A 26,042-nucleotide genomic window follows, 5' to 3' on the forward strand; every position below is an offset into this window, starting at 1 on the left:
TCCTGACGGGCCGGCCCTGTCCATCCAAGGTCGTTGTTCACCCAGCTCTTCGCCCACACATCTTGTCCCCTCCTAGAAAATGCCCGGGACCCCGATGGAGACCTTCCAAGCCCCTCGGGCTATTTGTCCCACTCAGTGATATTCAGAGATCGGATTTTCCTAACTCCTTTGCAAGGTAGTGGTGAGCAGCACCCAGTGAGCTAGGAGATGATCCGCCCAGCTGGGTCTGGTTCATCTGCTCCACCTCCAGAGAGTTCCGGGAGACTTCTCTGAGGTCAGCGTCCTCCTAGTGGACCATTGCCGTAAGAGTGGCAGACCCAAGATAAAGGTCTCAGCCATGTACATTAACAGAAGGGTACTCACATACTCAAAAGTACTTGACAACCAGAAAAACCAAGCAACTCAAGAGTTTCAAGCATATGTCCCTGAGAAATAAGAGTTTCCATCACTTAAATATACATTAATGTCCACCTTATGCCAATTCCATGAATATTAATTTATTTACAGAGTAACTTTTAGGAGAAATGATTCGTGGTTGTTTGGGCCAGCTTTTACCTGTTATGACGGGAATTCATTGATAGAATTTATTCATGGAACTAAAGATTTATTGTTTTCTTTGTTATTTTTTTGTGCCTGCTAACTTGTGATTTTCAGGATGACAAGGTAACTATAATGTTTTTCAATTTTTAGTGAATATTTTTATTTAATCCTAACTTTTATTTACAAGATTTCCCCCCAGTATGTGCAGTTGATGCTTTCTGACCACCAAGCCTATTTATTATTTACAGATTCATTCTCTATTTGAATTCAGTAGTTGTAGTAGGTTCCAGCCTAGATCACAGAGAGCTCTCCAGGCCGTCTAACTCACTGTAGTAGTGGTAAGCCATACACGAATGGGGAAGGGAATCCTTTAGGTGGAGCACGTGCAGGGGCGCGGCTTTGCCGAGCTCCCTCTAGCCGTCAGACTCGGGGCGCTACCCACGCAGGGTGAGGAGGAAGCTGAGGAGCCGTTCCTGACCGAACGCCTTTGCTGCCACTTACATCTCCCTGAGCACGCGATCACAGCCACACGGGAAGTGACTCCCGATCAGGCTGCAGAGTCGAATTTCTCTGCTACATGTTGTTTTCAGTTATTGAGTAAAAGATATTGTTGGGGTTTCGTGCACGGTACCACTCTTTCAGAGTATCTACTCACTGTCTTGGGGGAGGCCGACTGGGCAGCATAGTCAGGAGCTCCCTGAAGCTGGTGGTCCAAGTCTGATCCATGCCCTCCACCACCTCTTAGCTGAGGCCATAGATGGCCAAGAACCACTGCTTGTTCCCCAGCACAGCTGGACGCCTCTCTCCTTTGGATCAACTAGTTAGACCACGTCACCTCACTCCAAACCACTCTATGCAAGTCCTCTGCTACTAGGGCATGCATGCATCATAACTTGGTGTGGAGTCTTGGTTCTTTGAAAGTTATTACTTATGTATCTTAAAAATCTGAGAATGGCTGGGCGTGGTGGCACTCGCTTATAATCCCCACGCTTGGGAGGCGGAGACAGGAGGATCATGCAGGTTCGAACCCAGTCTCGCTGGCTTAGGAGACCCTGTTTCCAAATAAAAATATAAAAATAGGTCTGGGAGCGTAGCCCGGAGGTAGAAGGGTTTCCAGGTTCCCCAGTACCACAAAAAAAAAAAAAAAAAAAAAAAATCTGAGAATGGCCCTTTATAGAAAGATTTTTTTCTTTCAAGGATAAAAATTCTGTAAAATATGTACTAAATATTTATAAAGTATGTGGCATTTGTAGGAAATATTTTTAAATTCAGTAAACCATAAGCTCTTTTATAAGAGCATTTATCAAATTATAGTTGGTTATCTTTTGTAACCACAAAAGGATAGCATTCGGAGGAAAGTGGGATTTTTTTATTTTTCAAGAACATTTCTGAAATTCGAAACAAGTACTTGTAAGCCTCTAGTTGGCATTAAAGTTGTCTTGGAGCTGGTCTCTAAGATCTTGGTATTTGAAGTGGATTCTATTAAGTTCACTTCACTGTGAGACCTGACTTTAGAACAAATAGGCTGGTTAAAGGATCAGACATAGCCGGGCGTGGTGGCGCACGCTTGTAATCCCAGCACTTGGGAGGCTGAGACGGGAGGATCGCGGTTCAAGGACAGCCTCCGCTACTTAGTGAGGCCCTCTGCAACTCAGTGAGACCCTGTTTCAAATGAAAAGTAAAATAGGGCTTGAGGTGGAGCTTGGAGGTCGAATGCCCCTGGGTTCTATCCCAGTGCCACACACACAAAGGTTCTGACATATACTAACTAAAAAATAGAACAGACCTTGATTTGTAAGCTTGTGGTTACTTAGGAGCCCTAGAGCAGGGGTTACATCTGGTTATATCTGTTCTGCCATCCTCTAAAGAGACGAAGTGGCCGGGCAGAAGCAAGGCTGTGAGGCTGAGCCAGGCAGGGCGGTGCACCTGCCACCCAGGACAGAGGCTCGCAGGGCCAGGCCTGGCTCAGACGCCGAGAGGCAGACCCGCGGCGACTTAGCCAGGTCCTGTTTCAAAAGAAAAGCTGAAAGGAGCTGGGCGTGGCCCGGAGGCAGAGTGTTCTGGGGTGTGATCCCCACTACCACGTGAGTGTTCGACAAATTAGACCAGACCAAAAGGGGAAAGGAAATTAAAACACTGGCAAAAAAGTTCTTTTTAAATAAAGTCATTAGTAGTTGTGACTTGTCAGATATTACTTCAGAAGCTCATATACTATACTATACCATACCAGAGGGAGGAAATAAATAAGCCAGACATGGTGACACGCTTGTAATCCCGGTACTGGGAGGCTGAGACAGGAGGATCGCAGGTTGGGGCCAGCCTCAGCAATGTGGCGAAGTCCTGCACAACCTACTGAACCTTGTTTCAAAATAAATGGGGCTGAAGGTGTAGCTTGGAGGTAGAATCCCCCTGAGTTCAATCCCTAGTACCATATACACAAAGAATTAAATAGCAACCCAACAGATGGTAGGTATTTTTAAAAGGATCTAAATCATTCATATATGTAATATATATAATCTTTCATATATATGGGAAAGATGAGTTAGAAGTCATATATATGTGTGTCTGTGTATTTATATATGTATATATATATATATATATACACACTGATACACACACACATATACATATTCTAAAAAAAATGGGAAAAGTTTTTATTTTGCTAAAGCATGTAATCTGAACACTACCTTCTTTGACCTGAGTTTTAAATTAAAAAATGAGCTTTATGTCAAACTTTCAATCTTTTATTGGGTATTTGTTTCATTTTAATGGTCAGAAAATAATGAAAAGAATGGGTGTGTGTATGCCCTTAAATTGTTGGCTGGTTATTTTTCTAATGTTCTTTATATAATATATATATTAGAACACATATTGCTCATCAGCGATGCTGTTCACAGGCAGTGGTTCTCTGTAGCGTTAGGAGTTCTCAGGGGAGGGATTGACGGTCCCCAGCTCTCCGTTCACACAGAGCAGGGCTGATGCTCGGATGAACACAGGCATGGAAAAACGCATGATCCCCCAGCTGGGGGAAGAAATATGTTAGATGTGTTGTAAAGCTTTTGAGTTGAGTCTTAATGTGGAAATATGTCATTTCTCCTTTCAGAATACAATGACAGATTCCACAATACTTTTGGAAGATGTACAAAAAATGAAAGATAAAGGTGAAATAGCACAAGCATACATTGGTTTGAAAGAAACAAATAGGTAAGCCGATCCTCCCTTCGTCCTTTCTGGCTTTACGACACTGTCTGTAGTTTTTAAGTCGGCCTCTGGCTATTCATTGCTTCATTAGACATCAGCAGATCTTAAGTGAGAACCCAAGGTTTCTGGGTAATTCCAGTGAAAATCCCATTTATAATATTAGTTGTATTCTTGATGAGTGTCAGGGAAGATCTTTTTGTATATGTAAGGTCTTGGCCTTGAGAAGAAAACCCAGGTGTCCCTTTCATAGTAGAGGTATTCAGGATGGTGTTTGGAAGGTGGGCAGTGGCAACTGATGTTTTTAGTAATTCAAACTCAGTGTGGAGAGGAGCGAGGAGATGTGTAGAATTGCACCAGCGTTGACCATGTCACTCCAGGAGAGTTTTAGGACTTTAGAGTGGAGAACAAAGGCTCGTTTTAGGATTCCCTTCAGCCTTACTGCCACCCCTCCTCTTAAAGCCTTCGTACTGCTGAATAAACTTAAAAGAACATATGATACTAGAACACTTTAGGAGAACATGGCCAGTGATGGTCACAGAAAAAGTGTGTGTGTGTGTGTGTGTGTGTGTGTGTGTGTGTGTGTGTGTGTAGAGAGGGAGAGATATCAGTGTTCAGTCTCGGTTTCATGATGCTTAGTGTCAGGATTGTTATACATAGAATCTTTGCAAACTAAAGTTTTTTGCCATATAAAAAGTAAAATACTTCCCATCTACTTCTATAGACAAGGATGGAGAATGCTTATAAAAGCATTTGATTAAGGCCAGGAGTGGTAGCTCACACCTATAATCCCAGTACTTGGGAGACTAAGACAGGAGGATCATAGGTTTGAGGACAGCCTCAGCAAGTAGTGAGACTCATTAATCTAGGGAGACCTTTTTTCCAAATAAGAAATAAAAATTGGGGTGGGGGGGTATATCTCAGAGATAGAATGCCTCTGGGCTCATTCTCCAGTACCATGAACAAAAACATTTGATTACACCTAAATTGTAATTTGATTATAAACTCTAAATATCTTCGTATCTAAGAATATGCTGTCACAGGAAGGGCTGTGTACACTGCTCACCATCCATCCAGCTGTTTAGGCACCCGACCCGTACGGTGAGCTTCCTTCATGCCTCACTCTGCCGCCTCGGGGTAAGCAGGATAAAGGTAGTCCTTGCTCTAGAGATTATAGTTGCCATGTGATAGCCGAGAGTTTGGGTTTTAGTCTCAGGATATGGAAGCCACTGAAAGGTTTTAAGCAGGAGAATGATGTGAAGAGCTTTGGGTGTAGAAAGCCATCCTTGCATTACAGTAGCGAGTAGGTGGCAGTGGGACAAGGCTGCTGCGTGAAGACCGCTTAGCAGCTTTTACAGACACAGCGACTGCACCTGCTCGTGGCCGTCGGGATGGAGGGAGAGGGGCCCTTTGGAAGATCCGTAAGCTGAGGACAGCAGTCTCGTGGCGTATGAGCGGTGTGGGCGGAGAACAGGGAAGCCCGCGGTGTACTGTAGCTCCTGGATGGGATATGGTGAGGCCATTTCACAGTCGTGAGGAGAGGGCGAGGTGAGGTGCAAATTGAATGTAAGGAACCAGGATGCCTTCAAGGAAGAAATCCATTGGGCAGCTGGCCTATGGGTCTGTATTCAGGCGAGGTGTGTGAGCTGAGCTCATCCTGTCAGAGTAGGTGTCTCAAATTTGTGTTATGTAAACGTAGCATCAAAAGGATAGCAAGAGCAAGCACAGAAGCCGGCCGGGCTCTGGAGTCAGGCAGTTCTGGAACCCGCGGCCCACCGCTGTGTGGCCACGCCGGCCTCCCGCCGCTCCCCAGCCTTCTTCTGCAGCGTGGCGAGCGGCACACGCCGGGAGGCTGGGAGGACTCGGTGACAGAGAGGAACCGTGGAGAGGTGTAGAGTAGCACCTGACGCTTGGCAAACACGCACATAGTTATGTTTATATCCTAGGTAGAAAAACTATTGCCAACTTTGCCATTATCATCTGTTATTATTTATTACCTATTACACATTTTATAAAATGTGACACAATTCTAATATAAAGGTAGTTTCTCTAGATCTTAAAATTAATTTTTACAAAATATATTTAAATCATGTCATCAAAGCTGAATATTTTGGACATAGTCTTAATTATGTTGTTCCTATAAAAATTTATTTATTTATTTATTTTGGTGGTACTGAGGATTGAATCCAGGGGCATTCTACCTCCAAACAACACCCCCAAATCATTTTTATCCTTTATTTTGAAAAGGGGTCTCACTAAGTAGCTGAGGCTGGCCGCAAACCTGCAATCCCCCTGGCTCAACCTCCCAAGTACTGGGGTTACAAAGGTGTGCCACCACGCCCGGCTCCTATAAGAATTTTTAAAATGAACTCTTGAATGGTGAATCAGATTTTATTAAGCCAAAATAAGCCCTTACCCAGGAGACTTAAAGCTCCATTTTGAAGTAGATTGTGAAGATTGCTGCACGAAAACAGCGCCTGGAGCTCTCGTCCTGACCGTCATGGCTCCAGTCTAGTGCCTGGCACATAAGAGCATTCAGCCTGCCGAATAAAGTGTTACAGAGTCTCTTTCTCACGTTTTCATCCACTTCTTTAGGGAAAGTAGCTCTAGATTTTTTGGCTATTTCACTTCAATTTCTACTTGTTTATATGTGGTATTACATGTTACCCATTTTTTTTAAAAAAGTAACCAAATATAATTTTGTGGTAATGTCTTAATCCTGCTCATTATAAAATATGGAGACACCGTGCGCTGCTCGTGACCACCGTCATCTCATTGCCATCGTGTATTCCTTTGTGTTTTGCATTGTTTCATTTGCGTGAAGACCGTCCGCCATGGATTGCCGTGAGTTGAATGAGGATGGAGAGCTGTGGCTGGTTTACGAAGGGTTAAAACAAGCCAACAGGTTATTTTGTCTCCTCAAAATGGAATGTTCCTAACGTGTTGTTTTCTTACTAACAGTGTCTGGGGCTTTCACTCTCTGGTTTCTTTTGCATTAATGGTCTCCCTGAGTAAATTAGCTTCAACAAAACCTAGAACATTTAGCCAGACACATACTCAAAACCTGTTCCACTAAAAGATGCTGTTGAAGCTAAAAGTGGTTCATGGTGAGTATGGAAGTTTCTTCCAATAAGTAAAGGATGCTACCGATAGTTTGAGTGTCTAGAAGAAGTTGAGAGGAAAACAAAATCTTGTTTCAAGTATTCTGTGATCATATACAGTGGAAATACATTTAAATATTTTTACATATTCTATTTTTATTAACATGTATTAGTTGTAGAGCTTATTAGTGGGGTTCGCTGTGATTTTTTTAAAAAAGATTTTAAAAACTTTCAAGTAGAGCACACATTATTGGGATAGAAGGACTAATACCTAGGTAACAGCTTCTTGCTTCAAATAAAGATTAATCCACAAGATACATGTGCCTGTGGCAGTGAGGATACTTTCTTATCTATTTGTATGCTGCTTAAAAGCAGTATCAAGCACATGATTTGACATTCTACATAGTTATTGTGAAATTCAAATGGATAAGACAGTAAGTAAGATTTCCTCCATTACTGCAGTTCAGAATGACTACCCAAAGTCAACACGTTAAGTATATTTAGATGAAAGAGACTAAAAGTGAAACGGCAACATCTTTCTAATGTAGATACTTGGCTGTTCTAATCATATTTGTTTTTAAAAATCTCATAGAATTCCATTTATTTATTAAAATTTTAAAACACTTAATACACTGTTCAGGGGGTTTCCTCTTATTCTGCTTTACTTGTTCTAACCATCTACCACTGTCACTAACTTTAAGGTATCATCAGTTCAAATCCATTTGAAATTGTGTAATCACTAAAATATTTTTAGCTGGCGGTTAACAGTTTGCTTACAATGGCATCGTTAAATTTTACCCAGCAGTTGGCAACCAAGGCAATAGAATGAAATAATTCTCTTTCGTTCTCCTTGTCAGTTAGTCCTTAGCCATCCCTGACTTTTGTATTTGGGAAAGGGTGAGTATTAAGGTAGGGACTGCACAGTGAAGGGGAAATGCTCTGGATCTCTTGCCAGGAGCGGCAGTGCATGCCGGTAATCCCAGTATTTGGGAGGCCGAGCGAGGAGGATCGCAGGTTTGAGGCCAACCTCGGCGACTTAGTGAGGCACTCAGCAATGTAACAAGACCCTGTCTCAAAACGAACCAAGGGCTGGGGTGGAGCTCGGAGTAGAACGTCCTGAGTTCTGTCCCCAGTACTGCTCCCCCACAGAAATAAAATAAGGTCCTCTGACTCCCCGGAGTCCTAACTGCCAGCGTGCAGGTCCACTACGGGCACAGCCGGCAGCTGGCCGCATGTTGCTCATTACTCCAGTAATACTTCTAAAATCTCATTAGTAAATAATATTTATTATAATTATTATATGACACGATGGTTATAATATTTGTTATATTATCAGTGTACTACATTATTAACGTAGAATTATTAATACTTCTAAAGCCATTTGTGGAGCCAGTTGTGGTGGCCTGTGCCCGTAATCTCAGTTTGGGGGGCTGAGATATGAGGGTCTCAAGTTCGAGGCCAATCTGGGCAACTTAGCAAAACCTGCTTCAAAAAGAGAACTAAGCTGGGCGTGGTGGCGCATGTTTGTCATCCCAGAACTAGAGAGGCGGAGACAGGAGGATCGCAGGTTCTCATCCAGCCTCAGCCTCTTAGTGAGGCCCTCCGCAACTTAGAGCCCGTTTCAGAGTAAAGGCTAAAGAGCAAGGCTAGGGGTGTAGTAAAAAACAGGGCTCGGAGGGAGAATGTTCCTGGGTTCCATTCCTGGCGTCATAAAAAATTAGTTAATTAAAAATCAAAAGGGCTGAGCCGGGCATGGTGGCGCACGCTTGTAATCCCCGCGCTTGGGAGGCAGAGACAGGAGGATCACGCAGGTTCGAAGCCAGCCGCGCAAGCTGGCTTAGGAGACCCTGTTTCCAAATTAAAAAGAATGTAAAAATAGGTCTGGGAGTGTAGCCCGGAGGTAGAAGGGCTTCCAGGAACCCCAGTACCACCAAAACAAAACAAACAAACAAAAAATCAAAAGGGCTGGAGCTGTAGCTCAGTGGTAGAGCTTCCCTGGGTTCAATTACCAGTATCACAAAAACATAAAAATTAAAAATAAAACTTTGTCTTGTTAGGATTCTTTTTCTGATATATAAGCTTATGGAGACAAAGACGATAATAAATGTGAAATATATATATATGTGTGTCTGTATGTATATGTATGTACATATATATATGAAATTATAGAACTCTATGTCTGAATTTGAGTAAGTTAGTATAATTTTAGAGTAGGGTCCCAGTCTTTTTGTCCTTAAGAGAGAATAGAATATGAAAATGGTACTCTGGCCCTACTCTCTTCTTGGAATTTGTGATTATAATCCTCAGAGGTCCATACTTAAATTTGAGGTTTGTAACTTACACTTTGTAGTACAGAGTCATTTTACGGCAATGATGCCGTCTTTACCAACTTAAATTCTAGTTTGTAATATAGTGAGTCAGATTAAAGCGAGGTCTTCTTACTGCTTTTTATTTTATTTATGGTGTGGTATTGGGAAATGATCCCAGAGGCATTCTACCTCTTAGCTACATCCCCACCCGTTTCCGTTTTTATTTTGACACAGTCTCCCTCGGTTGCTGAGTCTCGGTACTTGCCGAGGCTGGCCTGGAGCCTGTGGTCCTCCTGGCTCAGCCTCCCAAGCACTGGGATTCAGGCATGCGCCACTATACCTGGCTTCATTGATGATTTTAAGCCTTGGGTCCTGTTAATTTTTTAAAAGGACTGAAACTCTTCTGCCTCTTATACCCTCTGGAAATCCGTACGGGTCAGGAAGGCTCCAGGGTGAGAGCGGAGTCTCCATCCTGGTCCTCGCCTTGCTTTCTTGGCGTTATCAAGTAAGAGAAGACGGGATACTTGAGTGCGTTCCAGTCCTCCCTTTGCGAGGCGGGCGAGTGCTCGGGACGCCAGGACAGACCCTGGCGTCATCTCCGCTTCTCCCCTGGTGGCTTCTCTGCAGGCTGCTGGAATCCCAGCTGCAGTCACAGAAAAGGAGCCACGAAAACGAGGCGGAGGCCCTGCGCGGGGAGATCCAGAGCCTGAAGGAGGAGAACAACCGGCAGCAGCAGCTGCTGGCCCAGAACCTGCAGCTGCCCCCCGAGGCCCGCATCGAGGCCAGCCTGCAGCACGAGATCACGCGGCTCACCAACGAGAACCTGGTAAGGGAGCCGCCGCCGGGCCACCCCCGAGCACAGCCGCCCCTGGCTGGGGAGGACTCCGCCGGCTCTCCTGCCCTGCGCCAGAGGAGGGTAGAGAGAGGATGAGCGGCGGCGGTGGGAAAGTGCCTGGGCCGCTAGGTGCTCACGTGCTCCTGCTTAACTGGGAGGGTGTGGACGAGAGCCGCGCACCACACAGGGGTCTTGAGGCTCGGGATGCCCTCCTCTTCCACCGCGCCTAGGGATTCTGCCTGCAGGAGACGTGCCATGTGGCCGCCTCAGAGCCGGGCAGCTCTGTTCATTTTGGTCCCCCAGGGCTACCACCACGGCCGTCTCAGCCTGTCGGTCTCAGCCTCTGTCTGTCACGGACGAGACGGCTGAGCGCGGAAGCCAGGCAGGCTCCACGGAACCTAGCAGGGGCTTTTGTACTGCTGGTGGGGCACCCAGGACAAGCAGGAGGGAGTCAGCACTCAGACTTACTCGGTTTCGTGTGTGTGCGTGTGTGTGTGTGTGTGTGTGTGTGTGTGTGTGTGTGTGTGTGTTGCTGGGAATTGAAAGCAGGGCTGTACAGAAGTAGGGTCTTGATAAGTCGCTGAGAGCCTCACTACGGTGCTGAGACTGACTTTGAACCTGCGATCCTCCCATCTCAGCCTCTCAAGTTACTGAGATTACAGGCGTATGCCACTGTGCCCTGCCAGTTTTTATTCTTCTAAGTAGAACTTGCACAATAAATGAAGAATTTTTTTCCCCAGATTTTGAACACTGGTATGTAGTGCAAGTTTATTTTTCTTTTTCCTGTTTCTTTTGTGCTGTTTTTTTTTTTACCATTTTTTACTATTTATTTTTCAGTCACATCCTAGTTTTTATTACATATTTGCAAAATATGACATATATTTATTCAAATATGTCAAAATGTGACATATATTTATTGCATTAAAAATAATCAAAAGACAATTTTATATTTTTGTATAAAAGCCTGATTTTGAGAAATTTTTTAGGACTTAAAAGGATTTTATTTTTTTTGTAAGTACTGGGATGGACCCTAGAGACATTCTACCTCTGACCTACGCTCCCAGCCCTATTTTTTATATTTCATTTTGAAACAGGGTCTCACTGAGTTGCAAAGGCCTCACTAAGTAGCTGAGGCTGTCCTCAAACTGCAATCCGCCTGTCTCAGCCTCCCAAATGCTGGGATTACAAGCGTGTGACACCATGCCCAGCTGTTATTGAAGTTTTTAATGATCTGTAATAAAATAGTTTTAATTTTCTTTGAAAATATAACAATCTATGCTGGGTGTGGTGTCACACACTTTTAATCCCCGCACTTGGGAGGCAGAGACAGGAGGATTACACAGGTTCGAAGCCAGCCGCGCTGGCGTAAGAGACCCTGTTTCAAAACTATATATATAAAATAGGTCTGGGAGTGTAGCCCAGAGGTAGAAGGGCTTCCAGGAACCCCAGTACCACCAAAAAGAAAAAAGAAAAAAAAGAAAATATAACAATCTGAAACATCTCTCCATTACTCTATTAGTGATACTTTTCATTACAGATAGTTTTTCAATGTAATTTAATCAATCTTTTTTCTTTTTTCCTTTGCTTTCTTTCTTTCTTTTTTTTTGGTACTGGGGATTAAGCCCAGGGGCATTCTTCCTCCAAGCTACACCCCCAGCCCTATTTTTTTTTATTCCTTATTTTGAAACAGGGTCTCACTAAGTTGTGGAGAGCCTCACTAAGTAGCTGAGGCTGGCCATGAACTGTGATCCTCCTGACTCCGCCTCCCAAGTACTGGGATGACAAGTGTGCACCACCACACCTGACTTCAACCATTTTTTATATAGATAAAAAGCGAAATCTAGAGGGTTTTTTTTGTTGTTGTTGTTGCTGCAGTCTGTCTAATGTGTGAGGCTCTCTGGTGAGAATAAGAGGGAGGAAGAGGGTGGAATTTGGACTCTTTCCAAAGTAACTAAAATCTTGTTTTTTTGTGGAAAAATTCTTCTGAATCATGATATATATTTGAAATTTATTTTATTACTGTCAAGTATACTGTTGCTTAAACTAACAATGCTTTGATGACTAAAAATTGATAAATATACTCAATAATATTGATTGATCAGCATACAAATTCTGTGCTTATAAGTGATTGTCATAAAATACAAGGTGAATCTATGAAATAAAGATGCTTTTGGGTGACAGATGCCCGAGCTGCTCACTAAGTCCATCAAGCATTTCCCTTGCAACCTGTCTGCAATATTAATTTTCTGGGCAATTTTTCCTAGTTAACATAAAAATAAAACGAGCCCCCCTTCCTGAAAGAGCCCCTGTGGTTACCGAGTCCGGTACTGGGGAGCACCTGTAGATCAGTGCCTTCCCCCCTTACTGCACCGACCGGCTCGGGGAGGATTCAGACTTCCGTGTGTTTAATAATGGACCTTTTCAAACGCCGTTGGCTCCTGAGCCTCAGCTGTGCGTTTCCGGGGAGGCCCGTGAGCAGAGCGTCGAAGCGCAGTGAGCCCGGGCTGCATGCTCTTGGGAACTCAGCCTGGCACGACGCCTGCCCCCCTCCTCCAGACGCCTGCCCCCTCCTCCAGCCCCAGCACAGACCCAGGGCTGCTGTTTCCCCCTCCAGTGAAGGCTTCACAGGCTGCCAGGGAAGGAAGGCCCAGCGCCGGGCGGCAGCAGAGCAGCCACTCACTCCAACTCCCTCCTGTTCTCCTTCCCTGCCCTTGCCGAGGCTGAGGGCAAAAAATATCTGAGAGCCGGGCGTGGTGGGCACGCTTGTCATCCCCGCGCTTGGGAGGCGGAGGCAGGAGGATCGCGCAGGTTCGAAGCCAGCCGCGCGGGCTCAAGAGACCCTGTTTCCAAATAAAATATAGGTCTGGGAGTGTAGCCCCGAGGTAGAAAGGTTCCATCCCTAGTACCACCAAAAAAAAAGCCTCTGAGAGCCGGCTCCTGTCAACCAACAAGACCCTGCTTTAAAATTAAAAGAATAAAATAGGGCTGGGATGTAGCTAGGAGATAGAATGCCTCTGAGTTCAATCCCCAGGACCAAAAAAAGAAAAGAATGTGAATATTTAGTTAAAATGGTCTATATGAGAAAATAGCAAGTGACAAACCAGAGCTTTCTGAATACATTTTCATGATTTGTGCTTTAGAAGACCTTAAAATTGATTTTGCTGAGAGGTGGCATCCCCTCCAAGACAGGAGGGGTAAACAATGTCCCTTATGCCTGTTTTTTCAGTATTTTGAGGAATTATATGCAGATGAGCCTAAGAAGTATCAGTCATGCCGGATCTCACTTTACAGACGGATGATTGTATGTAAAACACAGAGCTTCCTCTTCCTCGCTACTTTTAGCTCTCTGTAACTGAAGGGCGGCTGCCTCCCCCCAGGAAGTCTCTTCAACACTTTACCAAACCTGTTTCTCCCACAGCTGCCTTTCGAGTGACGCCTCACCCGTGAGTGTCCTGTGTCCATTGTCACGCTGATTTGTTATTAACACGAGACTTACAGTGTGATGGAAGCAAGCCGTGGTTTGAAAGGTCAAATAAAGCGCTCTGGGCCTGTGGCTCCGTGAGGGAGCCCTCGCCCGGCCCAGGTGGGGCCCTGGGTTCAGTCCCCAGGCCTGCCACGAACGGAAAGGAAGCTCCAGGATGGAGCCGAGCACTGAGGTGTTAGCAGCTGTTCCCTCCACCCCACGGGTGTGCGCCTGAAGCAGCTCCCGCTTACACAGGACTGTGCGTGTTGCTCATATCTGTAAACGCGTTCTCCATAACCTCAGCGTCAGCCACAGACATCACCGGCCACTGCATCATCCCCTTCTCCAGCTTCCCTCCCTCCCCCCCTCCTCCCTCCCTCCCTCCCTCCCTTCCCTTTTTTCTTTTCTTTCTTTCTTTTTCTTTTCTTTTTGCAGTACTAGAGATGAAACCCAGGGCCTTCTACACCCAAGCCACACTCCTAGTCCTATTTTTCATTTTTTACTTTGAGGCAGGGTCTCACTAAGCTGCAGAGGCCTCATTAAGTAGCCGAGGCTAGCCTCAAATCTGCGATCCTCCTATCTCGACCTCCCAAGTACTGGGATCACAAGTGTGCACCACCAAACCCGACTTCTTTCTGCTCTTTCTGGGACTGCTTTGTCCATTTTAATAGTTGAGTTTCTAACTGTGCCTGCCATTTCAGAGAATTCTTTTTTGTGGACATAGACATTTCTGTACATGCCCCATAATTATACCGGGTTTTTTCCTCTTTTTGCATTAAGCATTCCCAGTCACCCCTTTTTTCTCTCTATCACCTGCAAGATTTGCTGGGTGCCGCCCGCCACTGGGGTCCTAGGTCAGCCGCTGCCCTTGATCCTGCTCTGATTGTTTTCAGCTTAACTCTTAATTTCCAAAACATCTTCACTTTCGGGGCTCCCCTAGCATCTCCACGGGCAGGCCTCACAGACACAAGGCTCCACACACATGAGCTGGCCGTCCTTCCTTAAATCTCCCCACAGAACTGTGTGCACCCGTGAGAATCCATGTTTGAGTCCCTCTGAACAAGCCCCTGCGCTGCAGCGACCACGCCCACCAGCACCCGCTGTCTCACCCGGGGCTGCTGGAGAAGACACGGGAGCCTGCTGTCCATCACGCTGGCAAGGATTTCCCTGCCTTGTGATTTAACATGGCTGCCGTGGTCACTGAACTCCCCTGCCTGCCAGTTTCAGCCAGTTTTAGCCAGGTGGTGGCTCCACCAGCAAGCTTCGCTGGAGCTTTATGTAAAACTAACTGTGCTGTCTGCATCCTGGCGGCTTTCTCCTGGCACATTTTAGAAGGCCTGTTTTAATTTTATGTGATGTTGTTATATTTCTCATTCTGATCTTTAGGATTTGATGGAACAACTAGAAAAACAGGATAAGACTGTCCGGAAACTGAAAAAACAACTGAAAGTTTTTGCCAAAAAAATTGGTGAACTAGAAGGTATTTAAACTTTTTTTTTTTTTTTCAGAGTTGCTGAATCTTGCTTGTGTATTGCTACACCAGTGACTTAAAAGAGATTTGCATGTTAATATTAGGGATAAAAACAAAAATGAGAACAAAAAAAACATTAGGGGTAAAAACAACAACAACAAAAAACCAACCTTTTTGGAGTGGAAATTTCCATTTCTACCTGAGGAAAAATGTTCTCTTCGTGTAAGAATTATTTGCAAAGGGAGATAATTCATTGAGCAAGCATCTAGAATATATCCCACGTGCCAGGTACTGTAGGAGACTGTGTAGCAAGATGGTTAAGAGCGTGGGTCTAGGAGCCAAGCGTCTCGGGTTCAAATCTTGGTCCTTCCACTGCCTATCATCTGATAGTGGACAGTGACCAAACCTCTCCAGGCCTCAGTCTTCCCACTTGTTGAGTAGGAATGATAACGGCTCTGATATAGCTTATAAGTATTGAATGGGCTGATAGAGATTTAAAAATAGAGTTATTCCTTATACATAGTACATGCCACATACAACTTAGTTGTTACTCTTAAATACTACTGTTAGAGATACTAAGAGGAATAAGAGTGTTCTCTAGGGGATTCAGTTTGATGGAGGAAAAGAGAAACAAAATATGAATTATGACTAAAAGAAATGAATTTTTAAACACCTCACGCTTTCTCAATGCTGATGGTAGGAAATTTTCTTGAAAAATAAGCAAATATCATCTGTTGTTATTACCGTGAACAAGGGAGTCCTAGCTTGTTCATTAAGTGTTTTTTGAGTTCCCGCCATGAGCTAGACACGGTGTAGGTGCTGAGGATCCGGCAGTAAAGAGGACGAAGCCAGACTCTGCGCTTATCCTAACAGCTCCACTGCTCGGGAGATGTAGAGACGCTCCCTGGCGTTAGCGCTGCCGCAGATGTGTGTGAGCTGTCACCGCTCTGACCACGGGTGCACACTCGGCCTGCCCACCATCTTACTCTCTGGATCCACTCTGTAGTCTTGCTTGGTGCAGAGTGGAGAGTCCTCGTCACTGGGATGTCACGACGACGTACCTGATCAGCGCTTCAGTGGTGCTCATCCCCCGGATCGCCAGCCCTGTGCTAACTAGCTGCTCCTTCTGTTTGGCCTTCCTGCTGCTGCTGCTCAAGTCTTGCTGGTCCTCTGCGAGTCACATCCTCGGGAGGAGCCTCCCCAGGCCCCAGACACGCCCACGGCCCCGCCCGCCCGCTACCACGTGGGCCACATCTCCCAGAGTTTTCACTGGGTCGTGTTTTGAGCAATTTTTCCTGTTTGAATTGCTGACTTCCATAATAGAATATGAACTTTCTGAACATAGGCACCTCTTATTTCTCTTTATTTCCCTACCACCTAACATAATGTCTGACCTATAATAATCCTCCCATAAATATTTTTGAGTGAATAAGTTTCAGAAACACTTAGAACATGGCATCATGGATGTCTACTTTGAAAATATATTAAATCCAGGTGTGGTGGTGCACACCTTTAATCCCAGTACTTGGGACGCTGAGACAAGAGGATTGCAGGTTCGGAGCCAGTCTTAGAAATTTAGTGAGGCTCTCAGCAACCTAGCAAGACCCTGTTTCAAAACCAAACAATATGCCAGGCGTGGTGGCACACGCTTGTAATCCCACACTTGGGAGGCTGAGACAGGAGGATCGCACAGGTTTGAAGCCAGCCTCAGCTACTTACTGAGGCTCTCAGCAACTTAGTGAGACCCTGTTTCCAAATAAAATATAAAATAGGTATGAGAGTATAGCCCGGAGGTAGAAAGCCACTGGGTTCCACCCCCAGTACCACCAAAAAAAAAAATAGGTCTGGGGTATAGCTTGGAAGTAGAATGCCCCTAGGTTCAATCCCTACACACACACACACACACACACACTCTTCCCTTGGCCATGAAAATACTGAAATATTTGTTTAGAAATCAGAAAGATTACTTTGTAATCATATTTTATATATAATCCTTTAGCATTTAATGATTTATATATTACATTAAAACCTTGGAACCTCAGAATCACACTTCTTACACTTAACTGTACAGTAATTATATCATGGAACGATAATTAGACAACAGAATATTTGTTCAAAAGAAGCTAATTTTAAAGGTATTAACTTCTGAGATTATTTGTTAAACTCCTAATGACCCTCATACCATACACTAGTTAATTTTGACAAATAGTACAACTATTATTTTGAGTTTTTAATTGGCTTTATTTGATATGTATATTTTTAAAGACAACTTAGAATATTTTGAAATATGACTAATCTTAGGCCATTAACAATCAGAAATTACCCTTCTCAGTTAAACTATCCTGACAACCATAAACTTAAAGTCGCATATGAGACGGTAATCTTGAATTATTAAACCAAAGAGATATGATCCTTCTTTTTTATTTTAAGCTTAAACAATTTTTATTATTACAAAGGCAGAAAAGGGGGACAGAGATTACAAAGCACTACGTCAGAGAGAGATTGACATAGTGGAGTGACTTGAAAATAAGACCGAAGCCTTGGATACCGAACAGTTTTTATAAAGATGATCACCGCCCATCTTTGCTCAACCATTCGTCTTTCTGACCCAGCCAGGTGTGGACCCGCCCGTTCTCTCAGGGGCAATCCTTCTGATGCGAGGATTCACTGTCTTAAATCCTGTGTGACCAAAAGCCTTCTTCCTGCTCATGGGGGCCCACCCTCGTCTCCGAGATGACCCCTCTTAAGAGAGGTTAGGTAGAAGATAAAAATGAAACAGACTCATGTGCCTTGGACACTTGCTGAGGGCCCGGTCCCTGCTCCAGCCTCAGTTAGGGTATAAAAGTCACAAGCAGTTCTAACACTTCTCTCTCAATTTCTGTATCTCCTGTTACACAGAAAATACTGGCAACTTTGGACAGCGAAGAACCTTCTAGTAACAAAAAGTTTATATTTTTCTTTAAATATATTGCAACATAAATCCTTTGGGCTTAAAATAAAACAACTCTTGCCTTCTTCTTTAGGCTACATTTAATTAAGGGTACTTTTTTTTTAAGCCAAGAAAGTTTTTTTATCAACATTTTCAACAAATTACATTACTAAATGGAGCATTTCAAGTTCTGATCTGCTTTGTGCTATATTTTAATCTAGGAGTGGGTGTTCCATCTCAACTTTTATAGTCAAGAAATTTAGGCCTCAAAGTATTCTAGAAATCATTTAATTACTTCATAAGAGAAAAAAAACACAGGTGACTTATCCAAAGTCTCGTCCAGTTAGATGCAGGATTGGAACCCAAGGCTGCTTTGAGGGACACGGATTTCTCTTTGGGATTATATTTTCCACAGACTTTCTCTACTTATAGGAACTTTTCCAACGGTCTCAATCAAACCTGAAATTAAGATCTTCCTGGTGTCAAAGTGAGGCGAAGCAAAACTTTAAAAATAGATTACCTCCATTTCTTCATTACGTAAAACATGGTAATCTGGCAGATGCATGGATTGGTAAATTTTATTATTTTATTTGAGTCAAACACACCAGTGATATAGAATGAAAATAGGCTTTAGGGCAAGAAGAGATTCATAATTACTGCTTTTACTGTTTTCATTCTGTGTCTTGTCACAGACAGTAGTTTCCCTTGATCCAGTTGTTAAGATTGAAGATGGCATGATACCGTGTCCATCAGTCAGTTAAACTGAAAGTGGTCTTGTTCCTTTTTTTTCTTGGCTATGTTCAGTAGTTACTTTCTTAGTGCATTGCAGTTGTACATCATAGATTCCGTGTGATAAGGAAACATGCATTCCCCCACAGCCCACTGCCCTCTGCCCCGCAGGTGGTGGCGTGGCAGTGGCCCTTCGCACGCGCCATGGCGCACTTGAACTGTCTCCACCTCTAGTCCTCCCGCTCCCTCCCTCTGCCCTGTAGGTCTCTCTCTCTGCATTATTTAAAGTCCCTTTTTTATATATAAAAGCTGCTATCTTTTCCCCCCCAGGACAAAAGGATAAAATAATCATTTCCTTTAAAGTTTATAAAGAATTTAGAAAGAATAAATAGTTTAGAAAATGGAGCTAGCTGCCGCTCTTTCTAGCATGATGTCTGTATTAGATAAATCACTGCACTAAATGACTGCTAAGTTAGCCCACATGGTGCTGCTCTAAGAGATAACAGACTGGGAGATTTATAAGCAGCAGACTTTCTCACAGTCGTTGCGGGTGGAGGTTGTAATCCAAGGCGCCTGCAGGCTTACTGCATGGAGAGGGCCTGGTTTCTGCTGCTCACCCTCCAGAGGGGACGCGCGCTGTCTTCATGTGGTGGAAGAGACAGAAAGGCAAAAGGCCTAGCTAGTTCCTTACAGGATTGTGTGGAACCACTGAGCTACACCCCAGCCCTTCTTTATGTTGTTGGGTTTTTTTTTGTTTTGTTTTGTTTTTGAAACATGGTTTTGCTAGGTTGCTGGGAGTCTTACTGTGTTGCTGAGGCTGTCCTCAAACTTCGATCCTCCTATCTCAGCCTCCCAGGTACTGACATTACAGGCGTGAACCACCTGAACTGGTTCTTATGTCCCTCTATAAAGCACAAATGCTGTCCATAAGGGAGAAGCTGCCATGGCCTAATCATTTTGTAAAGGCCCCATGTTTTAATACTGTTGCACTGGGGGTTAAGTTTCAACATAAATTTTGGAGAAATACAGACATTCAGGCCATAGCAACCACCAAGGCCTCTTGAGTGTTTGAAAATGGGGTAGTCTCCTGATCTATCTCTTTCAGATATTATACTATCCAGATTCTACCAAAAAAAGTTGAAAAGTTTTAATCAGTAGGTTATTTTGCTAAACAAGTCAATATTATGTTGAGCTGATATCCATATTTGTGAGTTTTTGTAAAGATTTTAAGTTTCTAGGAAAAACTCAAAAGCAAAGAGAAAATTTTAAAGACAGGACAGCAAATTTTGTCTGACATTTTTATACAGAATAAAAAATATTCTTTTTGCAAAAAGAGAATAAAGCTTTCTTTTAAAATACAAGCTTTATTTATGAAACATTCACCATATTTCATAAATCTTGAGGTGCACGCCTCACATTTAGCCTCTCTAAAATTGGAGTACTAAAATTGTCAGTGTGTTACAATTTAATTGGCACTGTTTTTTCTTTGTAAGTATTGCATGAAATAGCATATCATAATTAATGGCATCTTTTATAAAAGTCAGTAGGTTTAAAACATCCTCTTTGGGTTACATGCACTTGAGATAATGTGCTTTTATTGATCAATCTAATAGTTGAATTTGTTTTCTCCCAGTTTTTCCTCTTGGAATTATCCCTGTGGCTTAAAGTGCCTAGTACCAGCCCCCTTAGTATTATGTTAAAACTGACCCCAGGAACAATGTAAAACTAAACAGTTTTGAGTCTCCTCTCATATGGAAGAATGCATTTATAGCTAGTCTGTGGCCTTCAAATGCATTAGGCCTCGCCAGCCCTGGGTGATGTGGGCGGCCATGGCCCTGATCTGCGTTGGTGGGCGGTGGGTCTCAGCTGAGCCCGGCTCCGGCGTCCTGGCCCCTCGTGCGATGGGTGGGTGGTGTGCACCGCCGCAGTGCCCGCAAGCCCGGCACCGCAGGTGCGTGTGTCTGTGACAGCCCTCCCATAGATTTGGCTCCTCGGAACTAACAGAAAATCGCCAGAATGACACGGCGCTACCCGTTCTCCCAGGTCAACGTTTGACTTTGTAATGTCATTGCATCTTATCTGCATTTTGCTTGACGACAGTCTCAGAACAAGAGATTAATCTGTGCTTAAATAGATTGCCTAACTGCTCCCTTTTCCTGTGGATAAAAGGGCCAAAGCCACCATAATGAGGCCAGGCGCCCGACCTTTCCTCGGGCTTCCCACTCTATTCTCAGTTTTGAGATGACACTGGAGACTGGTTTTCACCCTGAGCATAATTCTTCTCCAGCTGCTGCCACTGACAGTTGTGACCATTTTTAATATCTGGTAGGTTATTGTACTTTAATATGGCAGTTTCATGGTAGGACTTTTAGTAGTCTATTAAAAAACAAAACGGCAATAACACTTAGGAATTCATATTAAATGAAGGTGTTTCATTGCTTATGATTTTTTTGGAGATTACAGATGGCAGGAAAAAAGCATTTCCCTTATCAGAAGTTTGCAGAAAATAGTACATTTTCACATCAGTCGGTGTGAAGAAACACTCTTGGTGTGATTTGAACTGATTGTAATGATACGTTTCAAGCATCCTCTTGCTTTTAATAACTAGATTCTCCAAGTAAAGATGGTCTTGCTGCCCCCTTTTAGAATATGTTCCCCTCTGTGAGTTAAAGTCTAAATATTTGACCATTTCTGGTCGTTGTAGGTTAGTTAACGAGTACGTTAACTAATATTCTATGGAGATGTTTAACCTTACTGCAGAGCAACCTCATTACAAAAGTGGACCTGCAAGCGCTGAGTCAGGCCATGTGCTGACATTATCAGCCTCTACCAGCTGCAGACTAGATCACTTACCTCTTGCTAACAGCCATCCAGTTCAAAGAAGTATTTTACGAGGGGATGAAGCGGCAGGCGTGGCAAGACTGTGCTGTTACAGATTCCATTTAAAACCCTGGTAGCGTGGGATTCTCATTCTTTCTCTCTGGAAAACATTTTCCTCTCTTTTTCCCCATGAAGTGGGCCAGATGGAGAACATATCTCCAGGACAGATCATTGATGAGCCTCTCCGTCCAGTCAACATTCCGAGGAAAGAGAAGGACTTCCAGGGAATGCTGGAGTACAAGAAGGAGGATGAGCAGAAGCTCGTCAAGAATCTGATCCTGGGTACGTGTTTCCGCAGGGTTTGAAAGGTCTCCGGTGCGAGTGTCAGCGGTGGGAACCCAGCCGCTGGCTCTCTAGCTTTCTACACTGCGGTTTCTTTGGCCGTCACTGTGGCGTCCTGACTGCACCGCTTGGTGTCCCGGGCCCCTGAGGACCCCGAGGCTGGGCCTCCTCACCGTGCCCCTGGACGAGGGCAGGCGTCCCCGGAGGCAGGCCTGGCCACGCCTGTACCTTCCAGCAGTCTCCCAGAGGATTCTCCAGTGCGCCCACACTTGAACGGCGCTGCCGTAAGCCTTGCAAGTTTTTAGATTAGTTTTTTCCTTATTTCCCTAGAAACGTTTACGACTAAGTATGTTGAGAACAACAGGTCAGTCATAGGGAAGAAACAAAGGAATCAAGGGAAAGATTCCAGCAAAGGGTGAGAGAAATGAGACAGGCGTGGAGGAGGCCTCCGTGAGGGCCCGGGGGCCGAGGCAAATGAGGAGACAGTTCACACCCGTGAGTTGTGAGTGGAGAAACCTAAAAACCCTTCAGCTTCACACAGCCTTCCTCCTCCCGGGTACCAAGGCGACATCAGCATGATGGGTACTTACTCTGATCAACATTCCTTGGTTCACGGTATTCCACTTAATACTATATTCTATAAGAGTCTACAGGTGCTTTCGTTTCAGTATGATCTTTATTTAGCAAAAACTTTTAAGGAGCCACTGGTTTGGGGAGTAAATAAGGACAAAGAGTGAAGGGAGGTGTACTGTTTTATGAAATTGTCAGAAAACACTCCGAGGTGATCTTTAGACAGGCTCAGGGAAGCAGATAAATAAGTCACGCTGACATCTGAAGGAAGAACATTAGACAGAAGAGTAACGCACACCAGCCCCGGGGAGCTGCCCGCACACTCGGCCAGCAGCACGGCGGGCCTGGCTGGAGCAGAGCGGCTGGGGCCGGGGAAGAGGACAGGGCCAGCGCGCAGACCAGACAGGGCGCTGGGTTTAAAAAGTGAAGGAGATGAGCGCCGCCTGGAGGTTCTCAGAACAAGGCTGACACAATCCAAGCTGTGTTTTCTGAAAGAATATTGCAGTTGCGTGGAAAGTGCGCTACTGGGGAGCGAGGGATGGAGGGCGACCAGGTAGAAGGCCCGGCCTTGCAGCAGTTCGAGGTGGCAGCGGCCCAGCCCAGGGAGGTAGCTAGGAGGTGGTGAGGAGTTGGGCTGTGGATGTGTTTTATAGGGAGAGCCAGTAGGGTCCATTGACGGATTAGATATGTGGTATAAAAAAAGAAAGGAATCAAAAAGACGAAGGGATTTAAAATCCAGGAGACTGGAAGACAAGCTGCCATTCCCCGCGATGGGAAGAACTGCCAGCGAGAGGAGCGGTTTCCACAGAGAATCAGAGTTTGGTTTGGGAGAGGCTCGGTTTATGAGCCTAAACAGACACATCAACAAAGCAGTGGATACACAAGATGGAGTCCAAGGAGAGAGAGTGACGTGCCCCACGTGCAAGCACTTCTCCGCGTAATGACCTGTTCAAGTACCGAACCTCCCTTCTCTTTTTGTGTGGCTTGCCCTGAACAATGGACTCTTCCATGACAACTGTGCATCTCAAAGCCTGCCTCACAGAGTCGGTCGGTGTTACAGGATTCTGTTTTTCTCTTTTCAGAACTGAAGCCACGTGGCGTGGCAGTCAACTTGATTCCAGGGCTGCCAGCATATATCCTTTTCATGTGTGTTCGACACGCTGACTACCTTAATGATGACCAGAAAGTGAGGTCATTACTCACGTCAACAATTAACAGCATCAAGAAGGTACTGAAGGTGAGTTCGCGGTCACGAGACGCTCAGCATGCTGACGATTTGCGCAGAGGTGCTTTTTCCTTCTTGGACGTGGGCAGCTACTAATGATGCACACGGTCGTCTTCACTAAACATTTCCATTGTTAGACGTTCCTCCTCGAAGCCTGCCTATATGCCTGCCTGCTTTATGTTTGTTGCTCTTTCTCCTTAAGGCAAATTTAGACTTATTTTCTCTTCCAGAAAAGAGGTGATGACTTTGAAACTGTCTCCTTCTGGCTCTCCAACACATGCAGATTTTTGCACTGTTTGAAGCAGTACAGTGGAGAAGAGGTAAGGAGACCTTGACTATAAAACCCACATGCGCTTCTTTCTCTGGCCTTTTTAAGGAAAAATTTAAAAGCATAAAATATTTAACCATGTGTTAAGTTCACTTTAAAAGGCTTTTTTTTTTTTTTTTTTTTTTTTTTTGCAGTACTGGGGATGGAACCCAGGGGCATTCTACCTCTGAGCTACACCCTCTGCCCTAATTTTTATTCTTTATTTTGAAACAGGGTCTCACTGAGTTGCAAAGGGCCTAAGTAGCTGAGGCTGGCCTTGGACCACGATCCTCTGGTTTCAGCCTCCCGAATGCTGGGATTACAAGCGTGCGCCACCACACCTGGCTAAAAAAGCATAAAATTTTAAAGCATAAAATATTTAACCATGTGTTTACTTCAGATTCAGAGCTAGTTTGGATATAGATCTGTTCGTTTCATCTTTATTACCTACCAAACAGTGAATTGAGGGATGACATAGTTTCTTCCTTTTGAGACTTTATATTATGAGAATGCAAAAATGAAATTACCGTGCTCAGTGCTCAGAGAGTAGTTTCCAGAAATGAAGCTTCCCTCAGTGTGTTACAGCGGCTGCTGTCGAGAGCTCATATTGGAGTCTTAAACTATTTAAGGAAATTTGTCTGTTTGGCTTGCTACAACACATTAAAAGCAGTCGAAGATAAGAAATAAGCCGGGTGTGGTGGTGCACGCCTGTAATCCCCGCGCTTGGGAGGCTGAGACAGGAGGATTGCACAGGTTCGCAGCCAGCCTCAGCTACTTAGTGAGGCTCTCGGCAACTTAGTGAGACCCTGTTTCCCAATAAAATATAAGATAGGGCTGGAGGTATAGCCAGGAGGTAGAAAGCCTCTGGGTTCCATCCAGTACCACACACACACAAAAAAAAGAAATAATCAATATCATGTCTCTTTTGATGTGTCCAAAAATTTGTATTGCTTTTGTTCATAGTGGTGTATTCATTAGTCATTTTTATAGATTTCAACATATTTTAAAACTATGTGAAACATTTGTATTAAGGACTGATTGGTGTATATCTGATAGCTCTTATTATACATTAGTTTATTTATGTTATTTAATATTTACAACATTTCTGTGTGGTAGGAATTAAAACCCAGTTTTAAAGACGATGAAACCCAAACTCAGTGAGGCCGGTCCATCTGCCCACGTTCCTCAGGCCTGAGGTCCGGGCTGAGGTTGTGAGTCTGCCCCCCGCCCTGAGCTGTGGCCCTGAGGCCCGGGCTGGGGTTGTGGGTCTGCCCCCCCCCCCCCCCGCGCCCTGAGCTGTGGCCCTGAGGCCCGGGCTGGGGTTGTGGGTCTGCCCCCCGCCCTGAGCTGTGGCCCCCCCATGCCGCCTCCACGCAGAGGGCGGAGGAGAAGCTGGTCAGCACACTTTGACACAGGAGGGCAGAGGACTATGGCAGGAGAGGGGAAGCACAAAGTGAGCAGGCTAGCTGGGCAGGTGAGCTGACAGGGCGGCGTCTCCGGAAAGGCCGCAGTTGGCTCTTAGCTCTGCTCGTAGACCGTGTCACTAAGCCTGTTGCAGGGAGGCAGATACCTGACCGAGGGCGAGTCTCCGTATCAGCATGCCCAGTGAGCAGCATCCTCAGATGCAGAGTCACTGCGCGAAGTGCCTCAGTGCAGGTGGCTGCCCTCTCTAACAGGTGCCGCCAAAAGGTTCTGTCCGAAGCGCTGACTGGAAAACCAGAGTGAAGATACCATGAAGTATAATAAAAGGAACTCTTTTTAGACTGGTGTCTGTAGAAATCGCTCTATTTGAAGGAGATTGTGTATAGCCCCTGGGACAGTGTTTATGACTAGGACAGGACTTAATAAGCTGAAGCTAAGAGGTGAGTACTTTAGATAATCTACTGTTGGGCAGTAAACCTGCTATTTCATCAATGAAGCCTCATTTAAGTAAGTTCCCCCACCTTGTTTCATTGACATTGCTGTTCAGAAGCCTTAAATGCTAGGTCGCTAAGTGTATTTATTATTCAAAAGCTAGTAAGAAGTGGGCAGGGAGAAGTTAGAAGCAGACAAACACACACTACATTTGCAGTTGGTTTTTCTGGTGTTTTCATATGGAATGGATGGAAACTCCTGGAAGAGAAGAAAAAAAGCAGGAAGATGTGGACCAGACTGGAGACGGTGAGACAGAGGGCTTGCTCCTGCACCTCGCTAACTTTGCCTT

General features: G+C 44.7%; 1 protein-coding gene across 1 annotated transcript in view; it reads left to right on the forward strand.

Moving 5' to 3' along the window:
- MYO5A (myosin VA) overlaps positions 1-26,042 on the forward strand; it is a gene marked incomplete at both ends in the record, with an annotated part of 127,810 nt that overhangs the window by 93,900 nt on the left and 7,868 nt on the right. Inside the window, 9 exons of the mRNA XM_080707005.1 lie at positions 655-663; positions 3,644-3,744; positions 6,563-6,643; positions 9,776-9,974; positions 13,210-13,284; positions 14,833-14,926; positions 21,591-21,737; positions 23,390-23,544; positions 23,763-23,852. Coding sequence (XP_080563131.1) covers positions 655-663; positions 3,644-3,744; positions 6,563-6,643; positions 9,776-9,974; positions 13,210-13,284; positions 14,833-14,926; positions 21,591-21,737; positions 23,390-23,544; positions 23,763-23,852 — 951 coding nt within the window. The remainder of the gene's footprint in view (positions 1-654; positions 664-3,643; positions 3,745-6,562; positions 6,644-9,775; positions 9,975-13,209; positions 13,285-14,832; positions 14,927-21,590; positions 21,738-23,389; positions 23,545-23,762; positions 23,853-26,042) is intronic.

This window comes from Muscardinus avellanarius, assembly GCF_963383645.1.
Source record: "Muscardinus avellanarius genome assembly, chromosome: 12".
Classification (NCBI taxonomy): domain Eukaryota; kingdom Metazoa; phylum Chordata; class Mammalia; order Rodentia; family Gliridae; genus Muscardinus; species Muscardinus avellanarius.